This window comes from Erythrolamprus reginae, chromosome 1 (genome assembly GCF_031021105.1).
Source record: "Erythrolamprus reginae isolate rEryReg1 chromosome 1, rEryReg1.hap1, whole genome shotgun sequence".
Lineage (NCBI taxonomy): Eukaryota > Metazoa > Chordata > Lepidosauria > Squamata > Dipsadidae > Erythrolamprus > Erythrolamprus reginae.
Window position 1 is genome coordinate 118,808,465 of NC_091950.1, and position 27,269 is coordinate 118,835,733.

The 27,269-nt window shown below is 38.8% G+C and overlaps 1 protein-coding gene across 1 annotated transcript in view; it reads right to left on the bottom strand.

Annotated features, from left to right (window-relative positions):
- The window catches only part of OVCH2 (ovochymase 2), a 40,267-nt gene extending 16,223 nt beyond the window's left edge, over positions 1-24,044 (bottom strand). Inside the window, exons 1-11 of the mRNA XM_070735500.1 lie at positions 23,954-24,044; positions 22,220-22,329; positions 20,665-20,756; positions 20,182-20,354; positions 19,298-19,393; positions 15,839-15,990; positions 12,805-13,000; positions 9,285-9,308; positions 7,750-7,840; positions 5,499-5,632; positions 4,333-4,473 (exon numbers count right to left, since the gene is read on the bottom strand). Coding sequence (XP_070591601.1) covers positions 4,333-4,473; positions 5,499-5,632; positions 7,750-7,840; positions 9,285-9,308; positions 12,805-13,000; positions 15,839-15,990; positions 19,298-19,393; positions 20,182-20,354; positions 20,665-20,756; positions 22,220-22,329; positions 23,954-24,044 — 1,300 coding nt within the window. The remainder of the gene's footprint in view (positions 1-4,332; positions 4,474-5,498; positions 5,633-7,749; positions 7,841-9,284; positions 9,309-12,804; positions 13,001-15,838; positions 15,991-19,297; positions 19,394-20,181; positions 20,355-20,664; positions 20,757-22,219; positions 22,330-23,953) is intronic.
- Between the last annotated feature and the right edge of the window lie 3,225 nt (positions 24,045-27,269).

A 27,269-nucleotide genomic window follows, 5' to 3' on the forward strand; every position in this document is an offset into this window, starting at 1 on the left:
CGTAAGTCTTGGTTTCGAGTCCCCTAATCATTTTGGTTGCTCTGTTTTGCACCTTCTCCAGAGTTTCGATGTCTTTTTTGTAGTGAGGTGACCAAAATTGGATGCAGTACTCCAGGTGGGGTCTGACTAGGGCATAGTAGAGTGGTATTAGTACTTCCCTGGTCTTGGAGCGTATTCCTCTGTTGATACAGCTTAGGATTGAGTTGGCTTTTTTGGCTGCTGCTGCACATTGCTGACTCATGTTTAGTTGATTGTCCACCAAGACTCCAAGATCTCTTTCGCAGTCATTACTGCTGAGTGGGGTATCTCCCAGGCTGTATGTATGTCTAGGGTTCTTTTTGCCGAGGTGGAGGACTCTGCATTTGTCGGTGTTGAACCTCATTTTATTGGTATGGGCCCACTGTGATAGTCTGTCTAGGTCTTCTTGTACTCTGAGCCTGTCCTCAAGGGTGTTGGCTACCCCCGCCAGCTCGGTGTCATCTGCAAATTTTATTAGTTCCCCTTTTATTCCCTCGTCCAGGTCGTTGATGAAGATGTTAAAGAGTACAGGACCCAGGACAGAGCCCTGTGGTACTCCACTGTCTACTTTTTTCCATGTGGATTTGGTGCCGTTGAGGACAACTCGTTGGGTGCGGTTGGTCAGCCAACTGTTTATCCATCTACATGTGTAGTAATATACTCCATTTTTTTCTAGTTTGTGGATTAGGAGATTGTGGTCGACTTTATCGAAAGCCTTACTGAAGTCCAAGTATATGAGGTCCACTGAGTTGCGTTGGTCAACTGACTTGGTTATGGTGTTGAAAAATGATATGAGATTGGTTTGGCATGATTTGTTTCTGATGAATCCGTGCTGGCTATTGGATATGATCTTGTTTGTTTCTAGGAAGTGGGTAAGTTGTTTATTGATTATTTTCTCCAGTATTTTTCCAGGTATAGAGGTCAGACTGATTGGTCTGTAGTTACCTGGGTCGGTCTTTTTGCCTTTTTTGTGGATGGGGACTACGTCAGCTCGCTTCCAGTCTTCCGGTAGGTCTCCAGTGATCCAGGATATTTGGTAGATGAGGAGGAGTGGTTCCGCTATGGTGTCTGCCAATTCTTTTAGGACTTTGGGGTGAAGTCCGTCTGGCCCTGGTGATTTGTATTCGTTGAGTTCCCTCAGGTAGTCCCTCACTGTGCTTTTGTCTATGTTGAGTTCAGTTCTGGGGCAGGTTGTTGCAGTTAAATTGCAGATTGGTTGGAGGGAGGTTCCCTTTTGTGTGAAGACTGATGCAAAGTAGGCGTTGAGTAGCTGTGCTTGGTCATTGCTGTCTGTGATTTCTCTACCCTCTTCGTTTTTCAGTGTGACGATTGTTTCTTTGATTTTCTTCTTATTGTTGATGTGTTGGAAGAATCTTTTTTTGTTGTCTTTGACTTCCGCTGCAAGGTGTTGTTCATAGTGTGCCTTTGCTGTTTTTATTTTTTGTTTGCAGGAACTGGCTGTTTGCTGATATTCCGCTTTGGTTATGAGTCCTTCTTTCCATTGTTTGTACTTAGCTTTTTTTCCTTTTATGTCATCTGCGAGGGCTTTGTTTAGCCATGCAGGTTTAGTTTTGGTTTTCCTGTTTTTCCTTTTCATGGGGATTGCGTTGTTTTGGGCGTCTATGATGCTGTTTTTTAGGATCGCCCAGGCTTCCTGAGTGGTTTTTCCTTCTAAGAGTTCGTTCCAGGGGCATTGTTCAAGGTTCGCTCTGAGCTTGTTAAAGTCCGCTTTTCTGAAGTCTGGGACTGTAGTGGTGTTGGGTATAGTAGCTAGTGATTGCACTATGTTGAATTTGAGGATGACGTGGTCGCTCTCTCCCAGTTTCCCTTCTTCTTCTGTTCCCTCTATTGTTTCTTCCCTGTTTGTTAGTATTAGGTCTAATATAGCATTCCCTCTGGTTCCTGTTTCAACTTTTTGGGTTAGAAAGTTGTCAGCTAGACTGGAAAGAAATTTGGCAGACTTTCCGCTTGGTGCTGAGTTAGTTTTCCAGTTGATGTCTGGGTAGTTGAAGTCCCCCATTATTGTCGTGCTGTGTTTGTTGCATATGTCTGTTAGTTGGCATGTGAAGAGGTCGTCCATTGTGTCTCTTTGATTGGGTGGTCTGTAGTATACTCCAATTGTGGTTTTGCTCTTTTTTTATTTTATGTTGACCCATATGATTTCTAGGGGGTTATCATCTTTGGTTGGATGTAGTTCTGTGGCAGTGTAGTGGTCTTTGATGTATAGTGCAACACCTCCTCCTTTCTTGTTTGACCTGTTCTTCTTGAAGTTGATGTGGATTGGTTGATTTGTATCAGTAACTGCTCGGGTCTTGAGAGTAAATATTATTTATTTATTTATTTTATTTATTGGATTTTTATGCCGCCCTTCTCCTTAGAGTCAGAGTGGCTTACAACATGCCCAGTCAACGAAGCGGTGGAAGTGATGTGCCGGTGCCTGGAGGCTGTTGGGGCCTGGATGGGTGTCAACAGACTCAAGCTCAACCCGGATAAGACGGAGTGGCTGTGGGTTTTGCCTCCCAAGGACAATCCCATCTGTCCGTCCATTACCCTGGGGGGGGGAATTATTGACCCCCTCAGAGAGGGTCCGCAACTTGGGCGTCCTCCTCGATCCACAGCTCACATTAGAAAAACATCTCTCAGCTGTGGCGAGGAGGGCGTTTGCCCAGGTTCGCCTGGTGCACCAGTTGCGGCCCTATCTGGACCGGGACTCATTGCTCACAGTCACTCATGCCCTCATCACCTCGAGGTTCGACTACTGTAATGCTCTCTACATGGGGCTACCTTTGAAAAGTGTTCGGAAACTTCAGATCGTGCAGAATGCAGCTGCGAGAGCAGTCATGGGCTTACCTAGGTATGCCCATGTTTCACCATCACTCCGCAGTCTGCATTGGCTGCCGATCAGTTTCCGGTCACAATTCAAAGTGTTGGTTATGACCTTTAAAGCCCTTCATGGCACTGGACCAGAATATCTCCGAGACCGCCTCCTGCCGCACGAATCCCAGCGACCGATTAGGTCCCACAGAGTGGGCCTTCTCCGGGTCCCGTCAACTAAACAATGTCGGTTGGCGGGCCCCAGTGGAAGAGCCTTCTCTGTGGCAGCACCGGCCCTCTGGAACCAACTCCCCCCGGAGATTAGAACTGCCCCTACTCTTCCTGCCTTCCGTAAACTCCTTAAAACCCACCTTTGCCGTCAGGCATGGGGGAACTGAAACATCTCCCCCTGGGCATGTTTAATTTATATATGGTATGCTTGTGTGTATGTCTGTTAGTATATGGGGTCTGTTTTAAATCTTTAAATATTTTTAAATTTGTCAAATTATTTATGATTTGTTTCCACGTGTTGTGAGCCGCCCCGAGTCTTCGGAGAGGGGCGGCATACAAATCTAAGTAATAAATAAATAAATAAATGTTAGCAATAGCACTTTTTAACAGAGCCAGCATATTGCCCCCACAATCCACAATATATATATAAGCCAAATATCACTCACTCATCATAAAATCTTCAGATCTGTAAAGCCCACAAACTTGAAACTTGGCTCCTAGGTGCTTGCTAAGAAGGGTTTTTTCAAAATGACTATCAGATCATTAGTATTTCTTACACAGTATTATATTAATTAACACACTGACGTTAAGGCATTAGATATTCTATGCCCTCTCCCCACCTAAAAAGAACTCAATTCCAACTGCCAGTTGCCTTATATTAACACACACTGATGTTACCCCTTCGCGAAACTGGGCACATGGCCATGGCCAATACATGCCTCATCCAGCCTGTGGGCTGCGAGTTTAGACATTCTACTTCCCCTCCCCACCTGAAAAGAACTCTGGTCCAACTGCCATTTGCCTTATATTAACATGCTCTGATGCTAAGGAGTTACACACATTTTACATAAATTTTCAAGCTTTAAGTGTCAATGTATCAAGCCCGATTGTAATTACTCAATAATTTTCAAGCTTTAACCGTAAATTTATCAAGCCCGATCACATAGCTTTGTAGTGAAGCATGGGTATCCAGTTATTAGTTATATATAAAGTCAACTTATATTTGAATTCCGTCCTGTCTTGTGATAACTTAAGTTATTCCCCAAAGAACTTGATACTTCTTCATGAAGTTCAGGCATTCAGAAGTTCTGAACCATAGACTACATTTGTTTCTTGAAAGGGAAGGAGAGAGAGAAGAATGCAGGGTAGTTGAGGCTCCAAAATGCCATTCTGTTTTTCATGATGTATTCTTATATTGACTATGTAGTATCTCAAATCAAGAATAATCTGAATATGCACAATGGATTAATCAAGAGCATTAATATTTACCTAGAAAACTAGCTGGCTTAATAGCTTGGTATGTCATTCTAAATCCAGTTCTTCCTTCTTTATTATCCGAGACAAATTTCAATCTTACGCTATTTGAACCAATCAAAATAGGCAGCGGCAGGTCCATTCCACACAATTTCCCTGAAAGGCAAAATGTAGAAATATTGATACTCACAGAGATGGTTGTTATTATTATTAGGGTCATGCATCCATCCTTGCAACTTTCAGAGACTAATTTAAAAAATATGTGGTCATTTGCTGAAACATTCTTGCCACTTTGACTGTAGAGGAATACAGTAATACCTCATGATACGAACTTAATTGGTGCAAGGAGGAGGTTCGTAAGACGAAAGGTTCGTAAGACGAAACATTGTTTCCCATAGGAAACAATGTAAAGTCAATTAATCCGTGCAACCAAAAAACCCCCCGCAAAAAACCGGCTTTCGGCGACTGCTGGGAAGCCGCACGGCTGTTTTAAAAGGTGACAGCCAGCCTGTTCGGGGTTCGGGGGGTGCTGGCAAGCCCCCCAGGCCGGCTGCGACCTTTTAAAACAGCCGTGCCACTTCCCAGCTGTCTCCTGAAGCTGAACGCTAAAGCCGAACTTCCGCGTTCGGCTTCGGGAGACAACTGGGAAGTGGCGCGGCTGTTTTAAAAGGTGACAGCCGGGCTGGGGGGCTTCCCAGCAACCTCCCGAACCGAACCCGGGGTTCAGAAAAATTTTGCCTCTTCTTACGAACTTTGTTCGAGTTACGAACCGGCGTTCGGGAGGCTTCTAGGAAGCCCCGCCGCCCGGCTGTCACCTTTTAAAACAGCCGCGCGGCTTCCCAGCAGTCTCCGAACGCCGGTTCGTAACTCGAAAAAAGTTCGTAAGAAGAGGCAAAATTTTTCTGAACCCCGGGTTCGTATCACGAGTTGTTCGTAAGACAAGGGGTTCGTATCTTGAGGTACCACTGTATATGGACGATTTTTCTTTCCATGCCTTAAAACCTACAGATTTAAATTTTCTTTGCAGATAATGTGGTTGTTCAGTTCAATAAAGTGTCAAGTAATGCTGACTTTTGAGTAGAAGATTGTTTTGATTGTCAAAGAAATGTCAACAATAGCAGAAACTTCTGTTTTAAATTAGAAGCCAGATTGTGGCAATACATTTGGAAGAAGAAACTTACCAATGAGTCTATCATCCATAGAAATCACTGACAAAGAATCATAGTCACAGAACGCATCTGGCTCCACATCAAAGTGAGAAAAATTCAACACTACATGTCTCCCTTCTGGAACAGATAAAGTCCAAATGCAGAGCCTAAATTGAGAAAACATGGAATGATTTCTAGTTGGAAAGTTAAGCTATTAATTAAGCACAGGTGCAAAAAAATCATAGAGAAAACAAAATTTTGTTTCTTCCACCCTCCCATGTATATTATATTTAAATCCAGTTAAATGCATGTAACCCTCCCCCCCATGCATATATAATAATAATTTTAGATCACTAACAAAACCCAGTGAGGCTTTAGATTTGCTTGTGAAAAACTTAATTCAAATAGCTTAAGAAGACTTTCACAGTCTAACAAAAGATAAGAAGAGTGTTATGAAATATGCATAAAGATGAATGTCTAGTACTATCAAAGATATACAAAAGACATAGTCACATAATACAGTTTTTTTTAAAGGTTCATTGCTTGCTTTGTTTACTGTATAGCCCACTACACAAACATAACTTTATTTATCATATTAAGCCACATTTGCTTAGCCATGGTTTAGCTGATAAATTATAATCAGCTTAGCTTGCACAAACTCGAGGCCACTATTTACAAATCACAATATCTGGCTCATATAACACCAATAAAGCATATTAAAGTTTAGAACTCATCCTCACATCTTGCTGCGGTGACACAGTTTTTAGAATGCAGTACTGCAGGCTACTTCTGCTGATTACCGGCTGCCTGCAATTCGGCAATTTGAATCTCACCAGGCTCAAGATTGACTCAGCCTTCCATCCTTCCGAGATCAGCAAAATGAGGACCCAGATTGTTGGGGGCAACACCAATGGTGGATTGCTCCCAGTTCAGACCAGTTCTTAGAACCAGTGATGGTGGTGGTGGTGGGAGGCTCTGCCCACCTGCCCGAGAAGCTTCTGCATATGCGCAGAAGCATCGTGTGTACAAGTGTACCTGTGAACCAGTGGCAATCTAATTTAGAATCCACCATTGGGCAACACACTGGTCTGTAAACCACTTAGAGGGGGCTGTAAAGCACTACAAAGCGGTATATAAATGTAAGTGCTATTGTTATTGCTCACTATAGCCCAAAGATGCCTCACTTACTATTTTAAAATGACATACCTTTAGAGGTTATCAAAATATTTTGGCAATTAATTGATAGTTGAGTCCCTGTGAATGACCACATTATTATTATTTTATTATTATTATTTATTGGATTTGTATGCCGCCCCTCCCCGCAGACTCGGGGCGGTTAAGATGCAAAAGATTTGCACAAAGACACATCAAATGTAAACAAATGTGTTTTCCTATCTTTCAAAACTCATTTTCTCCTCAACTCCAGCACCATTCCAAGCTATGAAGAGCCATTGCTTGAAGTTTTTCTCACTAGACATTTTTCCTCTTTCCACTGGTGCTCAGTTGGAGAAGTTAATTTATTAGAATCCTTTATTCGTTTTACTTAACTTGTCTTTGTTGAATCTATAAGGATAGTACTGATTTCCTGTAGCATATTCTGAGGGAGAATATGGCTAGCGTTTCAGGTACCAGAAATCTGGCATCATCATCACCGTCATTATCGTCATTACAAAATTAAAGATAAAAAGAATGAAGATTAATATGGCCGTGAGAAAATGCCCTTAATATATTGTATGAATGAAATCATACTTTTAATCTTCTGAATTCTGTCACTCTATTAGGGTTTACATAATGAAGAATTAAATATACAAGTAGTCCGCAACTTACAACCATTTGGTTATTGACTGTTTGGAAGTTACAACAGCCCTGAGAAATGTGACTTGTGACAATTTTCCATGCTTATCATCATTGTAGCATCACCCTGGTCATGTGATCAAAATCCAGTCACTTGGCAACTGGATCATATTTGTAGTGTTCCGGGGTCACATGATCACCTTTTGCTACCTTCCAACATGCAAAGTCAATGGGGAAGCCAGATTCACTTCTCAACCATGTTACTTACTTAACAGCTGCAGTGATTCACTGAACAACTGTTCCATAAAATGGAACAAAACTCACTTAGCAACTGTCTCACTTAGCAAAATTTGGGGCTGCACTATGATTGTAAGTTTAGTACTATTGCTGCAATAGAGTATGGCTTGAGAAGGGATCTGTGTGCAATAATCCAGGGTAAATGGGCCAAGAAAATGGTAAATCAATAAATATTTGTAGTTTAACTACTTACTGATTATCCTGATAAAAAGGCTTTGGGAATTCAGGAAAAACCAATTTTCCCTCACTGCCAGAAAGTGCACCATCTTGAATATTACACGATGCTGTATTGTAAATATATAATATGTTATAATGGAACTCTTCAATTAAAATGAATACTTATTGATTTTTTATTTTTTTTTATAGCTGAACTCTCAAGAGTTCAAATTCTTGGATCTCTAGCCAGAATAATCATTGCTAGGAATTTTGAAAGTTGACATCCAGCATGTATAATAGACTATATCCCTCACTTTTTCTTACTTTAAGCTTGTGTTTATTTTGTATTTTTACTTCCTTAAAAATAAAGTAGCAGTATAGAAATCCAGAGGGAAAGAGCTTTTTTTTTTACATTTAAATTTTACTGGGAGGAAAAATACCATGTTGCAAACAAGGAGTGACGTTTCTCTATTATTTAAGATAAGAAAATGTCTGTGTGGATTTAAAGCTTCTATAGGGGAGATCCAAAAACGCTCACACAGAAAAGTTTGCAGGTTTCCAGGACTTTCAAAGAAGTTTGGGGAACCTTTGCAGGAACTCAGCCTGTACCAGAGAGATATGTTGTGTTACACAGCTACAACACTTCCATATAACTCTTTGCCAATTGTGAGAGAAAAAGACAAGAGACAGCATGTCACCCGGGATGCCCTAATACAATGCTTGTCAAATAGGATAACAAAAAATAAAAATGTAATCATGCTTTGAGTAAAATTCAATTTTGTAGAATTAGAGGAGGAAAGCCGCTTAACTCCAATAATTAAGGACTTGTTTCATTTCGTGTTCCGTTTGGTCCAGAGCTTAAAAGGAGTTCTGGAGACCAAATAAGCCAGCAGAGCTCCCATACATAAAGATTATTTCACAAACCAATCTATAAAATAAAGGCAGCGAAAACATGAGTTCAAGAGATAAAGAAAATTCTTAAACATTAATTTCAAGGGATGGCAAGGTTTATCCCACTGAAATTCTTATCAAATGAGGCTGTGCACAAGGTATTGCAAATTAATCAGCATGACAGCAGTGAGCAGCTAGTAAAACTAAAAGTAAAACTTAAGAATAGCCATGTACATTCTTAAAGTTCATCTTTGTTCTTCCTTTCTTATAACAGATTTAACAGATTAACAGAATTGGAAGGGATCTTGCATGTCATCTAGTCCAACCCCTGTTCAAGCAGGAAATCCTACATCTGCCTCTATCTAGGATCGAACTTACAACCTCCTGATTGTGAGGCAAGAGCTCCACCTCTAGGCCACAATTTCAAGAACTCCTTATTTAAATGTTACCAACTTCAATTATCTAATTATATTCAACATTTATAAGGAAAAGGGATATTACTTACTTTAAAAATCTGTTGAATTAAGAAACTGTATAAATATATATATATTTAAAAATCTGATTTCACATTTTAATTTTGCACTGACTGGAAATATCAAATGAAAGCACAAAGTTTACCATAAAACATCAATCTTATTAAGACTATTCAAATTTTTAAAAAATCTTAAACGCTATACTCACCTACAGAACTTTTCATTTTCACATCTAATTAAAAGAAATGAAATAGATTAGTTACAAACTTTTCGTTTTTATAAAGCATCAAAACTGTCACGGTGAATTTGCAGCAGCAAAATGTAACTTTCTTTGGGCCCGAATCTCTGTCTTTCAATTAAAGAAAATTGTATATAGGCAAAATTTGACTTGCAACCATTCGCTTAAAAGGTGATTTATAATCTGCAGTCAGATTATTGTGTTTTGTGATCTTCCCAGTCATTTACTGTCAACTGGGGAAGCCAAATTCTCTTTGCGACTATGCAATTTGCTTAACAATCTTTCTGCGCCAGTTCAGGAAGCTCAAACTGCCCAAGGAGCTGCTGATACAGTTCTACAGAGGAATCATTGAGTCTGTCATTTGCACCTCTATAACTGTCTGGTTTGGTGCTGCAACCCAACAAGACCGACACAGACTTCAGATGATAATCAGAACTGCAGAAAAAACAATTGCTGCCAACCTGCCTTCCATTGAGGACCTGTATACTGTACGAGTCAAAAAGAGGGTGGGGAAAATATTTACTGACCCCTCACATCCTGGACACAAATTGTTTCAATTCCTACCCTCAAAACGTCACTACAGAGCACTGCACACCAAGACAATTAGACACAAGAACAATTTTTTTCTGAACGCCATCACTCTACTAAACAAATAATTCCCTCAACACTGTCAGACTTTCTACTAAATCTGCACTTCTATTCTACTAGTTTTCTCATCATTCCTATCACTGTATGACTGTAACTTGTTGACTGTATGACTGTAACTTGTTGCTTATATCCTAAGATTTTTATTAATATTGCTTCTTCATTGCTTATTTGACACCTATGACAATCATTAAGTGTTGTACCACATGATTCTTGACAAATGTATATTTTATTTTATGTACGCTGAGAGCATATGCACCAAGACAAATTCCTTGTGTGTCCAATCACACTTGGCCAATAATATTATATTCTATTTTATTCTATTCTATGATTCACTTAACATCTACATGATTCACTTACTTGTTGACTTGCTTAATGACTGTGGTTAAAAATGTAATAAAATTAGGTCTGATCACATGATGATTTGCTTAATGATGGCATTGTTTAGAGACTAAAATTCCAGTCCAAATTGGAATTTGACTGAAATAGAACTATTACCCAGGCAGAGTTTGAAGTTGAATATTGCTATTACGGTAAAGTAAAACCAATGGCATTTGTAACAGTGCAGTGCAAAAGTTGTATACTGTCTTCCATCACTACCAACAAAGAACCTCCCACATTACCTTCCCATAATGCACAACTAGTCTCTTACAACAAAGAGATTAGGAGAACAAACTTGGAACTATTTCATGTACATACATTTTGTTGTATAACCAAACAAAATGAAAAATGTTACATGTACAAAATACCCAATGCCATTCTGACATTTTTTTTCTTAATATTGCCAATTTTCCCAGTACGTTGCAATGGAATGGCATTCACTAATGCACAAGGTGGGAACTTGTGGCTTTCTACATGTTGCTGAACTACAAATGTCAAAAGCTATAATGGTTGGAGCTGCTGAAACTTGTAATTCAGTGACTTTTGGAAAGCCACAGGCCTTCTAATGACTCTTTATCAAGATGAATCTTTCTCCTTACACTGAACATTTCTCCAAATCTGGTCTAATATGATGAAAGAAAGCCTGCCACCTTCTGGTACACATCTGAGTAAAACAGAGAAGGCAGAGCAAAGAAAAGCATGGTTTCTGAAGCAGACCCTTCTCATATAAAACCAGATGTAGTCTGACATTATAACCCAGTAAGCACAAAACATAACATAAATCATAAGACAACAGAACTAAGCACCAACTTTCAACATTTTTGTCAAGTAATGTGATGGTATATGACAGTAATGGCAAACCTTTTTTTCCCTCGGGTGCCTAAAGAGCATGTGTGTGCGATATCGCGCATGCGCAAGTGCCCACACTCATAATTCAATGCCTGGGGAGGGTGAAAACAGTTTTCCCCGTCCCCCGGAAGCCCTCTGGAGGCCAGAAATGGCCTGTTTCCCAACTTCTGGTAGGCCCAGTAGGCTCATGTTTCACCCTCCCCAGGCTTCAAAGGTTTCCCTGGAGCCGGGGGATGATAAAATCACCCTCCCCATCCCCCGGCGGTTCTCTGGAAGCCAAAAACACCCTCCCAGAGCCTTGTGTGAGTTAAAAATCAGCTGGCCGGCACACACATGCACTTTGAAGCTGAGATGGGGCAATGGCTCACGTGCCAGCAGATATGGCTGCGTGTGCTACCTGTGGCACCCGTGCCATAGATTCGCCATCACTGGTATATGAGAAAACTTTTGGAGAATGAGTCAGGAGACACTCCCAAGGCAATGGTTAGATGAGAGACAGCATGACTTGCAAAGGCTCAAAAGAGATCCTCCCTAGTTTCTTCGGCTGAAAAGGAGGCAGGTGCAGGGAGGACTTTATTTTTCTCAAATCTGCAAGATTCTATCAATGCAGCTTTACAACAGAGGTGGGTTCTTACCATTTTGGACAGGTTCTATAGAATAGGTAGTAACTTGGCGGTCTGGGTCACTGGAACCGGCAGTGACCCAGGCCTGCTACACCCTGGATTGGTTCCCTTGGCAACTCCATAGGCAGGTGTTTCCCAACCTTGGCCACTTGAGGATATCTGGACTTCAACTCCCAGAATTCCCCAGCCAGCATTTGCTAGCTGGGGAATTCTGGGAGTTGAAGTCCAAATATCCTCAAGTGGCCGAGGTTGGGAAACACTGCCATAGGTGACACCATCTTGTTTTTTGCTTCTGGGTATGCACACGCCCATGTGGCACATCCCTGAGTGAACTGACAGCAACACTATCTGGAACCCACCCCTGCTTTACAATAAGGTAGAATTAGCTTATGTGGTTGTGATAACTATCTGGTTAATCCCGCAAGGCTGACAAAGGATGAGAAATATTTCCTCAAAAGACTAAGCATAGGCATTTTTGTTTTTGTTTTGCAGGATGGGGGAGAATAGTTTTGAAAGGTGAGTAAGTTTCTACTCTTAATGCAAGTCATTAAGGTAAAATGCTACTATCAATGGCATGCTAATTGTTTTGAAATAGTCACCTCTGTATGTCTGGACTTTGTGAAAAGGTGTTATGTTTGTTTAAAGTTACCTTTTTTGTTGTTCCCTTTCTGTCCCAGCTAAAATCCTTCCCACCTGTGATTATTGTATTTAAGTTTAGTTTGCTGTCTTCACTTTGTTGGGGTTTTTCCCCTCTCTTTTGTTTTTTATTGCACACACATGATGGCGTATTATGTGCCCACTTGTTTAGAATATTTTTATTGTTAGGAAAGCATAGTTACTTTGGTGTTGAACCAGAAAGGTAATGTGTATTTTGTGGGTTTGCTTTTGATTAAAAACTGTTTCTTTTAACTTTTACATTGAGAGATTGAATTATTAACAAATTGATGTTAATAATGAGATAAATCACAGTATTGGTGATAGTTTGTTACTACCGGCATCTACATGCTTCTGAATCCAAGGGAGCATTTTGGCCAGATCCGTAAAAACTCCTGGAGTTCCTCTTTTCTCATACTTCCTTTGCAGATTATAAATCCAGCTTCGAGCACACCCTATGCCCCATGAAGTCACTCCAATCAGGGTCCAAGAACCATGTTCACGTTGGCACACAAGTGAGCCACCAGAATCCCCCTGCAGGAGAAACATATTTTTTTTTTAATTCGAAAAGGAGGCACATCTCAAACAACATGTGCAGTTCTTTAGTTATTGGATCTTAAACATGCAAACTGGTGGGACAGCTCATTTCAGCCATGCCACATAATAAAGTTTCATAAAACAGGCAGTGTTACCTAGGGAATAAATTATGTCAGGACTTAACGTCTGAAAGGCTTCCCCAAAAAATTGATCCTGGCAAGGGAGAGGAATCCATATGAGATCCAATTGAGGTGAGAAAATATAATTGGCCAGTCTTTATCATATATAATAAAATATAATTGGCCAGTCTTTATCAAAGAATGGGTGCCTTTTTGATGCCTTTAAGTTTGCAATAAATATGTCAGGACTGTGGATTAAAGAAGAATAGATAAAGTATTGGATCCTACTGCTTGAATAATATGTCCTGTAAGGATAGGAGTGAACTGCTTTGAAATTTGATTCTGTAGAACTGTGTAGATGGGGCCAATATGTAGAGTTTCGACTGTGAGGAAACTATTCTCTCTAAATTGTTCAAGGATGCTTCCCTATTCATCAAAATGCATACTATACACCTGTTCTTTGTATGACTCCATTACTGCCTACCATTGATTTTGAGTTCTATCAACATCCCAGCTGCAATACTCCCTCTAGCTTGGCCTATGAAAATATGAATTTCAGTATATGTATCTTCAACTTACAACCACAATTGAGGCCAACATTTCTATTCTTAAGTAGGACATTTGGTAAGTGAGTTTTGCCCTGTTTTACAATGCTTCTTGCCACAGTTATTAAGTAAATCACTGGAGTTGATAAGTGAGTAATCAGGTTGTTAAGTGAATCTGGCTTCTCCATGGACTTTGCTTGTTAGAAGGTCACAAAAGGTGATCCCATGACCATGAGACAAGCAATGGTCATAAAAATGAACTGGTTATCAAGCATTTAAATTTTGATTAGTTGATCATGGGGATGCTGCAAACTGTGAATAAAGGCCACAACTCACATTTTTCAGTGCCGTTTAATTTTGAACAGTCACTAAATGAACGGTTGTAAGTTGAGGACTATCTGTACTTTGAAACTGTAATTTACATTTGTTCTGGACACTATTCATCCTGTAAGTTCTCAAAGTATTACAGTATTACTTCTAGAAATTTTAAATAGGTAGGTAAATTTACTATTATGAGCATAAAAGATGATCTCTGAATAAAGATGGAGCATCATAAATTATTCCCCAAAATCCTGTTTTGAGCTTTGGTAGCACATGTACAAGTATTACTCAGTGGTTCCCACTATTCCCAGAAGGCAGAAAGGCTAAAAATGACTGGCTACAATAGCTACAATCAAGAGATTATCTCACCGTGAAACTAAAAAACTGAGTCATTGAAGCATTATTATCATTTCCACTACGATACACTAGAATGACTATCCACCTGAAAAGACTAAAATAGATTGTTCTTATTCACATTTCTTACCTATTTTTAATGCTCTAATAAAAGCTACATTCTACCAAGTCATGTACAGTGGTACCTCATGATCCGAACTTAATTGGTTCCAGGAGGAGGTTCGTAAGGTGAAAAGTTCGTAAAATGAAACAATGTTTCCCATAGGAATCAATGTAAAAGCAAATAATGCTTGCAAATCCTTTAGGAAAATCCCAAACTTTAGAAGGGAGGTGAACAGAGGGCAGGGAGGAGCAGCTAAAGGGGGCAGGTGGAAGAAGCAAGGCTAGGCTAAAGGGTGAGTGGGAAGGAAGAAAGGCAAGGGGGCGCCCCTCCCTTTTCTTTCTTCAAAAGACACCCTTTCAGTGCCTCTGCAAGCATGTTGTTCTCTGCAAAATCTTTCCCCCTCCAAGCAGCCCCTCCCTTTTCTTTCTTCAAAAAAAGGGGGAAAAAGAAACCCCTTCATCCCAGCAGCAGCTGCTTGGGTTGGTAAGGTGAAAATAGTTTGGAAGAAGAGGCAAAAAAAATCTTAAACACCAGGTTCGTATCTTGAAAAGTTCGTTAGAAGAGGCGTTCATAAGATGAGGTACCACTGTATCTGATTTTTCTAGCTCAGGGCTGACTACATATTCTTCAGTGGCTAATCTAAAAGCCTTGCTTCGAGTTTCCACCTGGGAATGAACCTGAAATCTTTTATTAATGAGCCATGGCTTTTCTTCCTTTTTTAAAAAAATATTTTTTACTAAGTTGCAAAGATAGACAAAACATACATTACATGTAACATTTAGTGGAGCAACAATCGCTCCTCTCAAAGTAGAAGTCATCTTTATATTTGTAATAAGTAAAAAAGAAAAAAAATTAACTCTATCATTGTTTATAAAATACTTAGAAATATTAATTGTAAGATGATAAGTAAAAACACATCTAAAACATTTTAAAATATATAGAAATTTTAAGATTGTAACTTAAAATGAACTATGAAGAAAAAAAAGAGGAATAGTAGAAGAGGAAAGAAGGAGTTTATCTTTATATTGTAAATAATCACTATCTAATACAATATAACTACTAGGTACAAATATATTTAAAGTAGTGTAAAAATAAGGTTATCTCTGTTTCTTTGTACCCCACCAGATATATACCTTTTGCCAAACCTCATAAAATTCTGATTCTTCTTGGTTTTTCAACCATGGCTTTTCTTCCTAAACGCTTCCTTTGGAATTTTTCTAAAAGTCCCCAAATGGACCTAAAACTGCTATAATATTACAGTATTGTGTATCATTATCATCATCATCATCCACAACAATGTTAACATTACCACCAATACCACCATGATCGTAATCATCACCACCAGTACTGTATTCTCCTCCTCAATAAATCTATTGATATATAATTTACCAACCTGGCAAGCATCTTTTCCTCCATCTGGAAATCCAGCACACATTATAGTGTGACTTTGGATAGGCCTCCTTAGAGTTGACAAGGCTCTAGAACATTGAGTCTGGTCTAAGATGGGCAATCTGACTTCGTGCAGAATGTCAGGGAGGATCCCATCTGAAAACAAAACCAAACCCTTAGGAAGTTGTATAACAGTTGCATAGCAAGTTGTCTTATCGTTATATTCCATCAAGTTCAGGATTTTTCATTCTAGTTAGAAATAGGTGTCAAGTGTCTCAAGCCAAGTTCTCTGTTTACTGTCTGATCCTTTTTTAAACTGGGGTTTTATGGACTGGACCACTAGCCCTCAAGAGTACTTAATGTATGTTGTGCCATTTTCTGCCTCCACAAAAAATTCAAGCATGAATTGGAATGGTGAAAGACTACAATGTGAATTCCTCCTCCACTACTTTCAACATTATATTTGTCTGCAAAACATGGCTGAATACATCACTCCCTGACTTCATTATTGTAGAATAAAACTATCATGTTTACCTGTCTGATAGGGAATTCCGAAGAGGAGGCGGTGTTGCTATCTTTTACAAAAAGTCCTTAAATCTAAAAAATATCTAAGTTGCATACAAACATCAGCTGGCTGGCACACACTGAGCTGAGCTAGGGCAATAGCTTGTGTGCTGGCAGATATGGTTCTATCCACAGGTGGCATGTATGCCATAGGTTTACTATCACAGCTCTAAAACCATCTCTATCCATTGGATCAGATGGGCTACATACCTACTTTCCACTACCCTAGCAGAACCATTGACCATAAGTTTTGATAAATCTTTCAGGACCTATGGTCACTAGTCACAGTCTTCAAGAAAGGAGACCCCAGCCTAGTTGAAAATTGCAGACTAATCTCTTCATATTACATCAACTGCAAAGTCATGGAATCAATCCATTAGACTGCACTTAGAGACAAACAAGCTACTCTCTCACAAACAATTTGGTTTCAGAAAAAAAACTATCCTGCAAGCTACAACTTCTATTCTCTAAAAACATATGGACTACACAACTCGATCAGGGCAAAGCAATAGACGCAATTTACATAGACTTCTGCAGAGCCTTTGACTCCGTGGCACACAACAAACTACTTCTAAAAGTAAAATCTTATGGCATTTCTGGACCTCTACACAAATGGATTACAGCATTCCTGTCAAACAGACAACATGGTCAAAATGTTTTGAGGGAGATTTTCCACTTTTTTCAATTAATTATATCGGAACTCGCTTAGGTGCATCTAGAAATGTCTGTGACGCATGGGTAATCCATGGCAAAAAATAATCAGAACACAAAATACAAACCAGATAATCACAACCTTGTTGACAATTCTCACTCATTAAGAACCTTGGAGTACTCATCTCTAATGATCTAAGTGCCAGAGCCCACTGCAACAGAATTGCTAAGAAGGCAGTAAAAATGCTTAACCTAATCTTGCGTAGCTTCTTCTCTGGTAATATTGTACTTCTAACTGGAGCATTTATTATTATTATTATTATTATTATTATTATTATTATTATTATTATTAATTAGATTTGTATGCCGCCCCTCTCTGAGGACTCGGAGCGGCTCACAACAAAAACAATACAAATCCAATACTAAAACAATTTAAAACCCTTAATATAAAAACAATCATACACGTCATACAGACCATGCGTAAAGGGGAAGCAGCCCAGGGGAATCAATTACCCGATGCCTGATGAGAAAGATGAGTTTTGAGGAGTTTGCGAAAGGCAAGGAGGGTGGGGGCAGTCCTAATCTCCGGGGAGAGCTGGTTCCAGAGGATCGGGGCCGCCACAGAGAAGGCTCTTCCACTGGGTCCTGCCAGATGGCATTGCCTCTGTGGGACCTAATCGGTCCCTGAGATTCGTGCGGCAGAAGGCGGTCCCGGAGATATTCTGGCCCGATGCCATGAAGGGCCTTATAGGTCATAACCAACACTTTGAATTGTGACTGGAAACTGATCGGCAACCAATGCAGACTGCGGAGTATTGGTGTAACATGGGCATACCTAGGGAAGCCCATGATTGCACTCGCAGCTGCATTCTGCACGATCTGAAGTTTCCGAACAATCTTCAAAGGTAGCCCCATGTAGAGAGCATATAAAACATTTGCTGGACCAATACTCAAATACAGCTCATCTGTCTGTAGGACATTAATACAATTGAGAATGTCCAGAGATATTTCATGAGACGAGCACTACGCTCCTCTGTTCACAACAGAATACCTTATGCCACCAGACTTGAAATTTTGCATCTAAAATATTTAGAACTCTGCCACCTTCGATCTGACCTTCAGCTTCAACTGCGACAATACACGAGCTTGCAATAAATACAAACCTAATGTAAACTTCAGTAACAGTGATCACTGCCTGGAATACATTACCTCACTCTGTAGTTTCTTCCCCAAAACCCAGAAACTTTAATATTAAACAGTCTACTGGTGAAGTCTGTAAGGGATGTGCATAAGCACACCAGTGTGCCTACCATACCTGTCCTAAAGTTCCCATATACTGTATTCATAAAATATTATGTACTCAAAACCATGCTTATACTTCTTATATATTCATATTAATGTTCATACTTTGTATGTAATCTTATACATTCTTGACAAAATGAATAAATAAAAATCATTGAACATCATTGGATACATACTATTACACAATCATTTTCATAATGCGGAGAGGGGCGGCATACAAATCTAATAAATAATAATAATAATAATAATAATAATAATAATAATAATAATAATAAATTAAGCAATAGAGTAATAAGCAGATGTTTTTGAATATCTTTTTACTGCAGTATCTAATATTTGCTTATATTTATGTAAATTTAGCCTTAAAATGCAGTAGGGCCAAGCCTGAATTTGTTTTTGGACTGAAAAATGTATTAGACATAGAAAGAAAACATATGGTACTTCCCCAAAACTTCTTAGCTGCATTTATTGTTAGCTGCATTCCCTGCTTTCCTTTTAGTAGAGTCTCGATTATTCGTCCTTTGGTTATCCAAAGTTCTGGATTATTCGACGTTGCTTGGGGGCATGGCTTAGGCATTTCTGCATTCCCAGACATCCCCCCCCCCAATATGGCAGCAGTGATGGGGAAGGTGACGTGCAAAGCCCCAAATGTGCTCCCAAATATTGTAATAAAAAGGAAGAAGGTTGTTGTATCAATGGAGTAGAAATTTGCAATAAAACTTCATTACGTTTGCAATTCATAGAGATTGCAATGTTTTTCTTAGACCCTCTGGATTATCCAACATTTTCGGCTATCCAACTATCAGCCCGTCCGTTTATGTCTACTGTATTCATTTTCATTTTTTTGCCTCCCACCTTGGCTTCCCATGGGGGAGGGGGAATAAGGGTGGGGAGGGAGCTGATAGCGCGCTCGCACACACACACACATATATCATTAATTCCTTACTTTCTTGTAAACGACCCCAACCACAAGTGACACATATATATCCTGGATCAAATTTTTCAGCTGGGCCAGGAAGACATACTGGCCCTACTGCTGCACCTAGCATTAAAACAAATCAAAGTTCTGATTAAACAGATCAAAGTTCTGAAAGTTTGAATGAATAGTGTTAATATGGCTCTTGTCTCAATGACAATTTTCTACACATCGATAGGTATCAAGAGACCCAGTATAGAAAGTGATTTTTACAAAAGTTAAAGTATATTTTACAAAAGTATAAAACTCTAATTTAACAGTATGAAATGGAAACACAATTCTATTCCAAAACAGACATCAAAATAAAATCCAATATTAAATGTCTCTGTGTTTCCTACCTGTTACACCCAATTTTTGAAAATTGTTGCTTCTTACCATCTACAGTTGGAGTTGTATAAAAGTAGTTGGCTTTGTATGATCATCTAATGATAAACAAGCCACAAGCCTTTGAGTGGACAACTAGGGTCTTACCTTCCCCTTAGGATATTCATGTTCTCATCACCCACATTTAATCTTTTGCCTCTAAATCACCCACATTTTTCCTTGTGCAGAAAGCAATTAACATAGTGCTCTGTTCATAGCTGCACTGTAGGTGGTGAAGGCAGAATAAGAAAAGAATGTAGATACTGTGTTAGGGGAACATAATCATGAGACTTCTTGGGAATCAACTATGTAAGTGTACTGACTTCTGAAAAAACCTACTATGTGCCTAGACTTTCTATACAGAGTAATATTAGATTGCATAGTAAATTATTTTCCTTTGACTATCACATTTATATGTTATGGCTCAGATATGCTCACATACACATGTACACATATGTAGACATGAGGATCAAATAAAACTGAGATATTACCATATTTGAAGTGACCATCCATTTTTAGAAGAGCAATATCATAATCCATTGGTTTCTTCCTATTAAATTTGGGATGCTTAACTATGTATTTGACACGGAGGGTCTGCTCTCCCTTGTCTTTCAAACTCAAATCATGTTCTCCAGCAGTGACAGTCAGCAAAGAAAGCAGTGATCTATGGAAGAGTAGGGAGTTATAATTGGGAAAAACTGAAGATGGGTTCCTTAAAACTAACTAACGAAATGATTCTATTTTAGGCAAAGATTTTGTCTAAATCTACAGTGCATTCAGAAAATTTATCAGAATCCCTTCACTTTTGTCAATTTTGTTCTGCTGCAGTCTGATTCTACAACTGTTGAAATTCATTTTTCCTCTCATTAATCTGTCCCTTAATGACAAAGTAAAAACAGATTTTTAAAAAAATGTCTGTACATTTATCAAAAAGGAAAAAAACGAAACATCCCAGTTGAATTGCCTGCTTGTACCTGCTTACAACACAGTGAGCTGCTGTGATTACCCACTGAGTGGAAACAAGTGTTCCTCCGCAGAAGTGCTGATTATGTCTCTTCAAGGAAACCTGTGTCATAGAGAGCACATACCAGTTTTAGGAAATGAACACCTCATAACAGAAAGAGCAGTAGAAGGCAGAATACACAGTGGGGTACAGTGCATATGTCATAAAAGTCAGCAATGCCAGATTAATGTCATAAATTCATGAAAATAATCTCTGCTGTGCATAATATGAAGCAGAAGTGAACACTAACAGCCATCTTTAACCCATTGACTAGAATATTCAGATGCTTTCAAAATTGGCATAATACTGTCAATATTTAAATAGTATCCTTTGTCTGAAAATTAATATAATCGTAATGATAAAACATGTCTTTTTTCATATCATTTTCATATCATTTCATATAATTTCATTTTTTCATATCATTTCATATCATTTCATAAACATTTCAAGTTTATACTGAATGACAAGAGTTGCAGTAGCAGCACTTGTGGGGAGATTATATTAAAGCAGGGGTGTCAAACTCATGGCTTGATGGGGGCATCATATGACTTAACAGGACTTTTTTCTCCTTAGCAAAACTAGGATTGGGTATGGCCAGTGCATGACACGGGTTGGGAATTTGACAGCCCTGTAGTAGAGCATATCATATGTGCATGTGAAAATGCCTGAGCCTACCAATCAAAACAGATGTAGTTCAGAGACCAGGTTTGGATTGGTTCAACTGAACTGCTATCAAACCACTGGTGACATCACGATGATGTCACGGAACCAGATTGGTTGCTGCCATCTCTTTAAAAAAAATTGTTAAAAAAATTTTTCTGCAATTTTTTTTAAAAAAAATCAGGTTTTTTTCCTTCTGTACATGCATAGAAGCTGAGTTTCTGGCACCGTGCATGCATCACCATCTTGTTTTTGGCTTAATTTTTTTTAATCTTTTGCATTGCACATGCATGCGTGCAAAGTGCATGCACGCCCACAAGTTGCACCCATGCGGTGCGGGAGGAAGGAAACCATTGCAAGGTAAGTTAGAACCCATCCCTGATGTAGCATATTTCATTGTTTGCTGTTGCCAGAAGCTTGGAAGTGACAAAGATTCATTTTGTAGGAGGAAAATGTTGGTTACTGGGAAAAAATGTTATACTCCCACTGCAAATCTACAAAAAAAAAATGTTTTTGATTATATCTGAACAATGTCTTTCCTTGAAGTAACCACAGATGGCCAGTAAAAATTGTGGAGGGGGAAGCAAATGGATTGTTCTCTTGTTTGGCATTACCTATGAGATTAAAATTGGATTTTCCAACCGAGTATGCCTATCTCAGTTTCTCATAATACAGACAACATAATTAATGACAATGTTATATTGGAGACTAAAAGAAGAATGGCCATTGTTCATTATTTGTTCCATTGGTCTTACAAAGTGTAACAAGCTGTTCAGCAAAAGCATATATACAAAAACAAAATCAAAGATATGTAATAACCTAATTTTTCTTATTAGTGTGATAAGAATGGGAGGAAATACACTGACCTGCCACGGATGGGATCCTTGTTGTACTTGGCTTCCACCAACAATCCGAGCAAAGTGATAATAAAATCTCCATGAATCGCTTTCATGGACTTTCTGCCCACATATTGAATCTAAAAAGGATAGAAAAGAGACAATGTAGAAAACAGGAGCCCTTGTTCATATTCATGTAATTTATATAGTGATCATCTCTAAATTTAAATTGTCCCCAAATCATTGACGTTTTCTAAATATTATTTAATGAAGTGTATTTTTAATCATATTATTATAATGCAATGGGAAAGATTCAGATAAAAAGCAGAAATCGAAAGAATTTTCTTCATTCTGTAGAACTCTGCAGATCAGATTAAACTATGCTATTAAAAGCAATTAAGTAGTACTGTATTTATATGTGTTCAATTCTAAACACAAATGACTTAATTTGAAATTCAAATTAAACTAACTTTATGCATGCCAATTACAAAACAATCATAAAGATAATTCTTATTATCATATTGAAAGTCAAGTCTTTATTATCCACATGGACATATTTACATTTGCTAACAAATTTAGCATTCTGTTCAAGATGTCACAATCTCAGCTCATATAGCAGTGAAACATCAACATGTGGATAAGCCTACTAAAGGTAAAATTTGAAATAATTATGCATTTTATTTTATATTAGTTGAGTATTTAGCTATCAGTTTACTGTATTCATTTTGGTGTCCTCCTGAATCTTCAGAATAAACTGATCCATGAGTAATTGAAATGCAAAGTAATAGGTTGTAAAATTATATAGTTATGTCCATATAATTAAGAACTGTCTGTTCCAGAAGAGGAATTTATGAATAAAAAGGGAAGGAAAGTGATTCGACATTGTCTGATGTCTTCCAAGCCTTTGAACAGATTTTGAAGGAAAAAATGTTAACCAAATTGTTTTCTTCTGTTTTCTATGCAGCAAATTCTCTGTTAGAATTTTCCAGGTGGGCATAATTGGAAGTAACCTTCTGCATCTACACATGTAAAATTAATGTTTTCATATAATAGTCCATTCTGGATTCACTCCTAGAATCATCATGAAATATTATCTCATCTACAAAAACCCATACCTCAAAATTATTTTTCTAAGGTGATGTGTCACTGCCACTCATCATACAAGATCTATAGCCAATTCTTTTATTGGCCGGAAGAATATTCTACCTTTCTTCCAGAGGCAAAAGTTCATATACATTGCATCCCTTTCTCCTCTTTTGTTCTTCCACAACCACCACCCCTTGGCAAAGGATGAGATGAGAAGAGTACATGGCTCAAAATCATGCAGCAAATTTCTAGGGCTGATGGGGATTATAAAATCTCTTTTCCCAGTCCTAGTCTAGAACCTTAAATATTATACCACATTTAGTGTCTTTTGAGTAAAAAAATATAATAAGGAATGGAACCACTATGAAAATAATAAGGTGTGTTGCATTTTGTCCAAAGTGGATTGAAGGACAGGCTGTCAGTCCAATCGCAGTTTTGGTACCAATTGATCAGCTTGTTCTGTAAGCAAGGCTAACAGGGCTAATAAAGAAAATATTCTGTTCATAGTGGTATTAGTCTATCTTTTTCTTACCCTTGGCTACAGCAGAAATGAGAAAAAATAGCTGGTAAATAACATCATTGAGATAAGTAAACATAATATTTACTTGGGCCAATGTAAATCTAACTATTTTTACCTTCTGAAAATGATTAGCAATAAAGATGCAATGGGAAACATACCTTGTTGGAGAGCCATTGATGGACAGCTTGTTTTTTGAAGATAGACGGTTCCAAGTATAAGTAGAAGGAGATGCCCTAAAGCCACTGGCATGTTCAAGCTGTAGCTATGTTAAAACAGTGCGGAGACCTTTATAGTAGCCAAAGAAAAACTGCAACACAGTAGGAGAGCACCAACTCACTCGTTAAAGTGCAGGTTACTCATTAATTTAGCTATAAAGCTTTTTATCGGGCACTAGTAAATTTTTTCACATTTAGCCAAGCCTGATTCCTTTCCAATTTCTCAGGAGACTGAAGTTCTTTACTATTTGATGCTAAATCTGAATCTTTCTCAAAGTGTCTACACATTAAAAAGAACAATAAAAAGAGACCTCCTGGCTAGCTATCACATAATGGCCTCATGCCAATGTAATTTATGATTAACAACCCTGGTTTCATTATAATTGTTTCCAAGGGTATCCCACGTTATTAAAAAAAAGTTAATATTCTGTATTTAAAGATCTGACATGCTTTCATCTAAAAACAGCCTCCCTGCTCTCGCCACTGGCTGGGAATTAGGAGAGGTGATGCCTTTGATGTTTTGAGTCCACAGTTTTGGAGAAGATGAACTAAGAACTATTGTGTTGAGAACAGGGTTGTATAAAATTGAATTAATGAATTAATAAAATGTGAATTGTACTTACCTGAGTATAATATTCACTGAGAAAGAAATAATTTTGTATTTCCGTTAGAAGTAAACATGAAGTGTAATATAGAGGCAATGGTGGGAGACAAGAGGGAGACACATTTATTTAATTTATTTAATTGGATTTGTATGCCGCCTCTCTCCGAGGACTCAACATGAAGTTCTCCTGTGTCCTGTGCATGCGTTTCATAATTGTATCTTTCTGAACTGTATAGTCACAGGACACATAACAGTTCAGTGTGGCATCTTTGAATACAGAGATTAACAGATTAGTTTTAAAATACAGTGGTACCTCTACCTAAGAATACTTACAAACTTTTCTAGATAATAATCGGGTGTTCAAGATTTTTTTGCCTCTTCTCAAGAACCATTTTCCACTTACAAACCTGAGCCTCTGAAACTGTAACTGGAAAAGGCAGAAAGAAGCCTCCCTGGGACCTCTCTAAGAATCTCCTTGGAGGAAACAGGCCGGGAAAGCCGGGGAGAAGCCTCTGTGTGGCCTCTTTAGGAATCTCCTGGGATGAAACTGGACTGTAAAAGGTGGGGAGAAGCCTCCGTGGGGCCTCTCTAGGAATCTCCTGGGAGGAAACAAGGCCTCCACCCTCCCTATAGTTTCCCCAATCGCACACATTATTTGCTTTTACATTGATTCCTATGGGAAAAATTGTTTCTTCTTACAAACTTTTCTACTTAAGAACCTGGTCACGGAACGAATTAACTTCATAAGTAGAGGTATCACTGTATCGAAAAGGAGGACAGGTAAGAGGACACTTTTTGAAGAAGGACAGAACCTACAAAATAAGGACTGTCCTCCCTAAAGGAGGGCAATTGGTCGCCTTAATTTTAGTTAAAGATGAATGTGGTTTGACCTACTTTGAATGCAATTAAAGGGTTGGTCGTGAGTCTACGGAGAGGGGCGGCATACAAATCTAATAAATAATAATAAAAATAATAAAAATAATATAAAGCCTTACATGGCTTAGGACCAGGTTACTTATAGGACTGTCTCCAGCCTCATATATCCCAGCAACCAGTCAGATCCCACAGAGTTGGCTTTCTACAGGTCCTGTCAGCCAAGCAGTGCCACTGGTGGGTCCTAGAGGAAGAGCCTTATCTCTGGCAGCTCCAAGCCTCTTGAACCAACTCCCCCCAAAGATTTGTACCACCCCCAGTCTCCTGGCCTTCCGGAAGGTTTTAAAAACCCACCTTTGCCAGCAGGCTTTGGGCTGTTGAGCTCCAACATTTGCTCTGGCCATTAGTATGATTGAGATATGAATGAGTATGATTTCATGATTTTATGACCTGGGTTTTAGATTGATTTTAATTTTTATAACTTTTTATAATTGGGCTTCAGAATTGTTGTTTTGTATTATTTATATGTTGTGAGCCTCTTCTTGATGCAAGAGCTTGCAGAGCTGCCAAGAGACAGGAATGGTTACTCGAGGGGAGGTTTCCTCGGGAGTAAGACTGGCAGCTAACTGTCCACTCCCCTAGTCCACTTAAGAACAATAGAGACAGCTGAAAGGCTGCAGGAAACAATAGTATGTGTCACGATTGTCTTGTGAATCCCTGTTTCTCTTCTTTGGATTTCTGATCGTGAAAGACTCCTGGGCATTTTGCCAAGCCTTTGGAAACTATGCAATATTTCAAGAACTAATTGCTTTGAGTTCAGACTGATTGAACTTATGCCAGCTGCCAATGAAGATTAATTAGCAAATGACTTTTTGCAGGAAAGGATTGCTTTTTTATTTGTGTGTGTGTCCTTACCGCTAAGCCAGTTATTAACAGTGGTTCATTGATTAATGATTCATTCAAATGGTGTGTTTGTTACATTCATAATGGGGACAGAACAAAGGCTTTAAAACCTAATTGACCTTTCTGGGTATGGAAGTGGAACATCAACCTGATTAGTACTACTTAAATGAGAGAAAGCCAGAAGATTTATTCATTTTAGTTGTTTAACCAGGGGTAGGCAAAGTTGGCTCTTCTATGACTTCTAGACTTCAACTCCCAGAATTCCTGAACCAATCATGCTAGCTCAGGAATTCTGGGAGTTGAAGTCCACATGTCATAGAAGAGCCAACTCTGCCTATCCCTGAACTAGACTTTTAGCCTATTATTATGCGAGGCAACAGACATACCTAATATTCCTTCCTCTTCCCATTTTCCCCACAACAACAACAACAACCCTGTGAGGTTAGCTGATCTGAGTGAGAGTAACTGACCCAAAGTCACCCAGCTAGTCTTTCCCATGTCTAAGATAAGAGTAGAACTCACTGTGTCCTGTGTATGGAGATTCTCGGTCATCCAGGTCATGGTTGTCCCAAGAGTGCTTTTTCAAAAAGCAACTGTCGTCAGTCTTCTATGTTTCTATGTTTTGTTTTTGCTCAAAGACATTTTGCTTCTCATCCAAAAAACTTTTGAGTCAGAACTGAAGAAGCTTCTTGAATGTGAAGTGAAACGTCTTCAAGCAAAAACAAAGAAAGACCTATTGCCTTTTTGGATCGCTGTTTCCTGGTTTCCAGGCTCACATCATAGAAAGTTCCAGGGCTATGAACGACATGAAAAGGGTTTTTTTCTTTCAAAGGACTAAGGTGATGAAAAACCACTTCTGTACTTTTGCCAGGAATACTG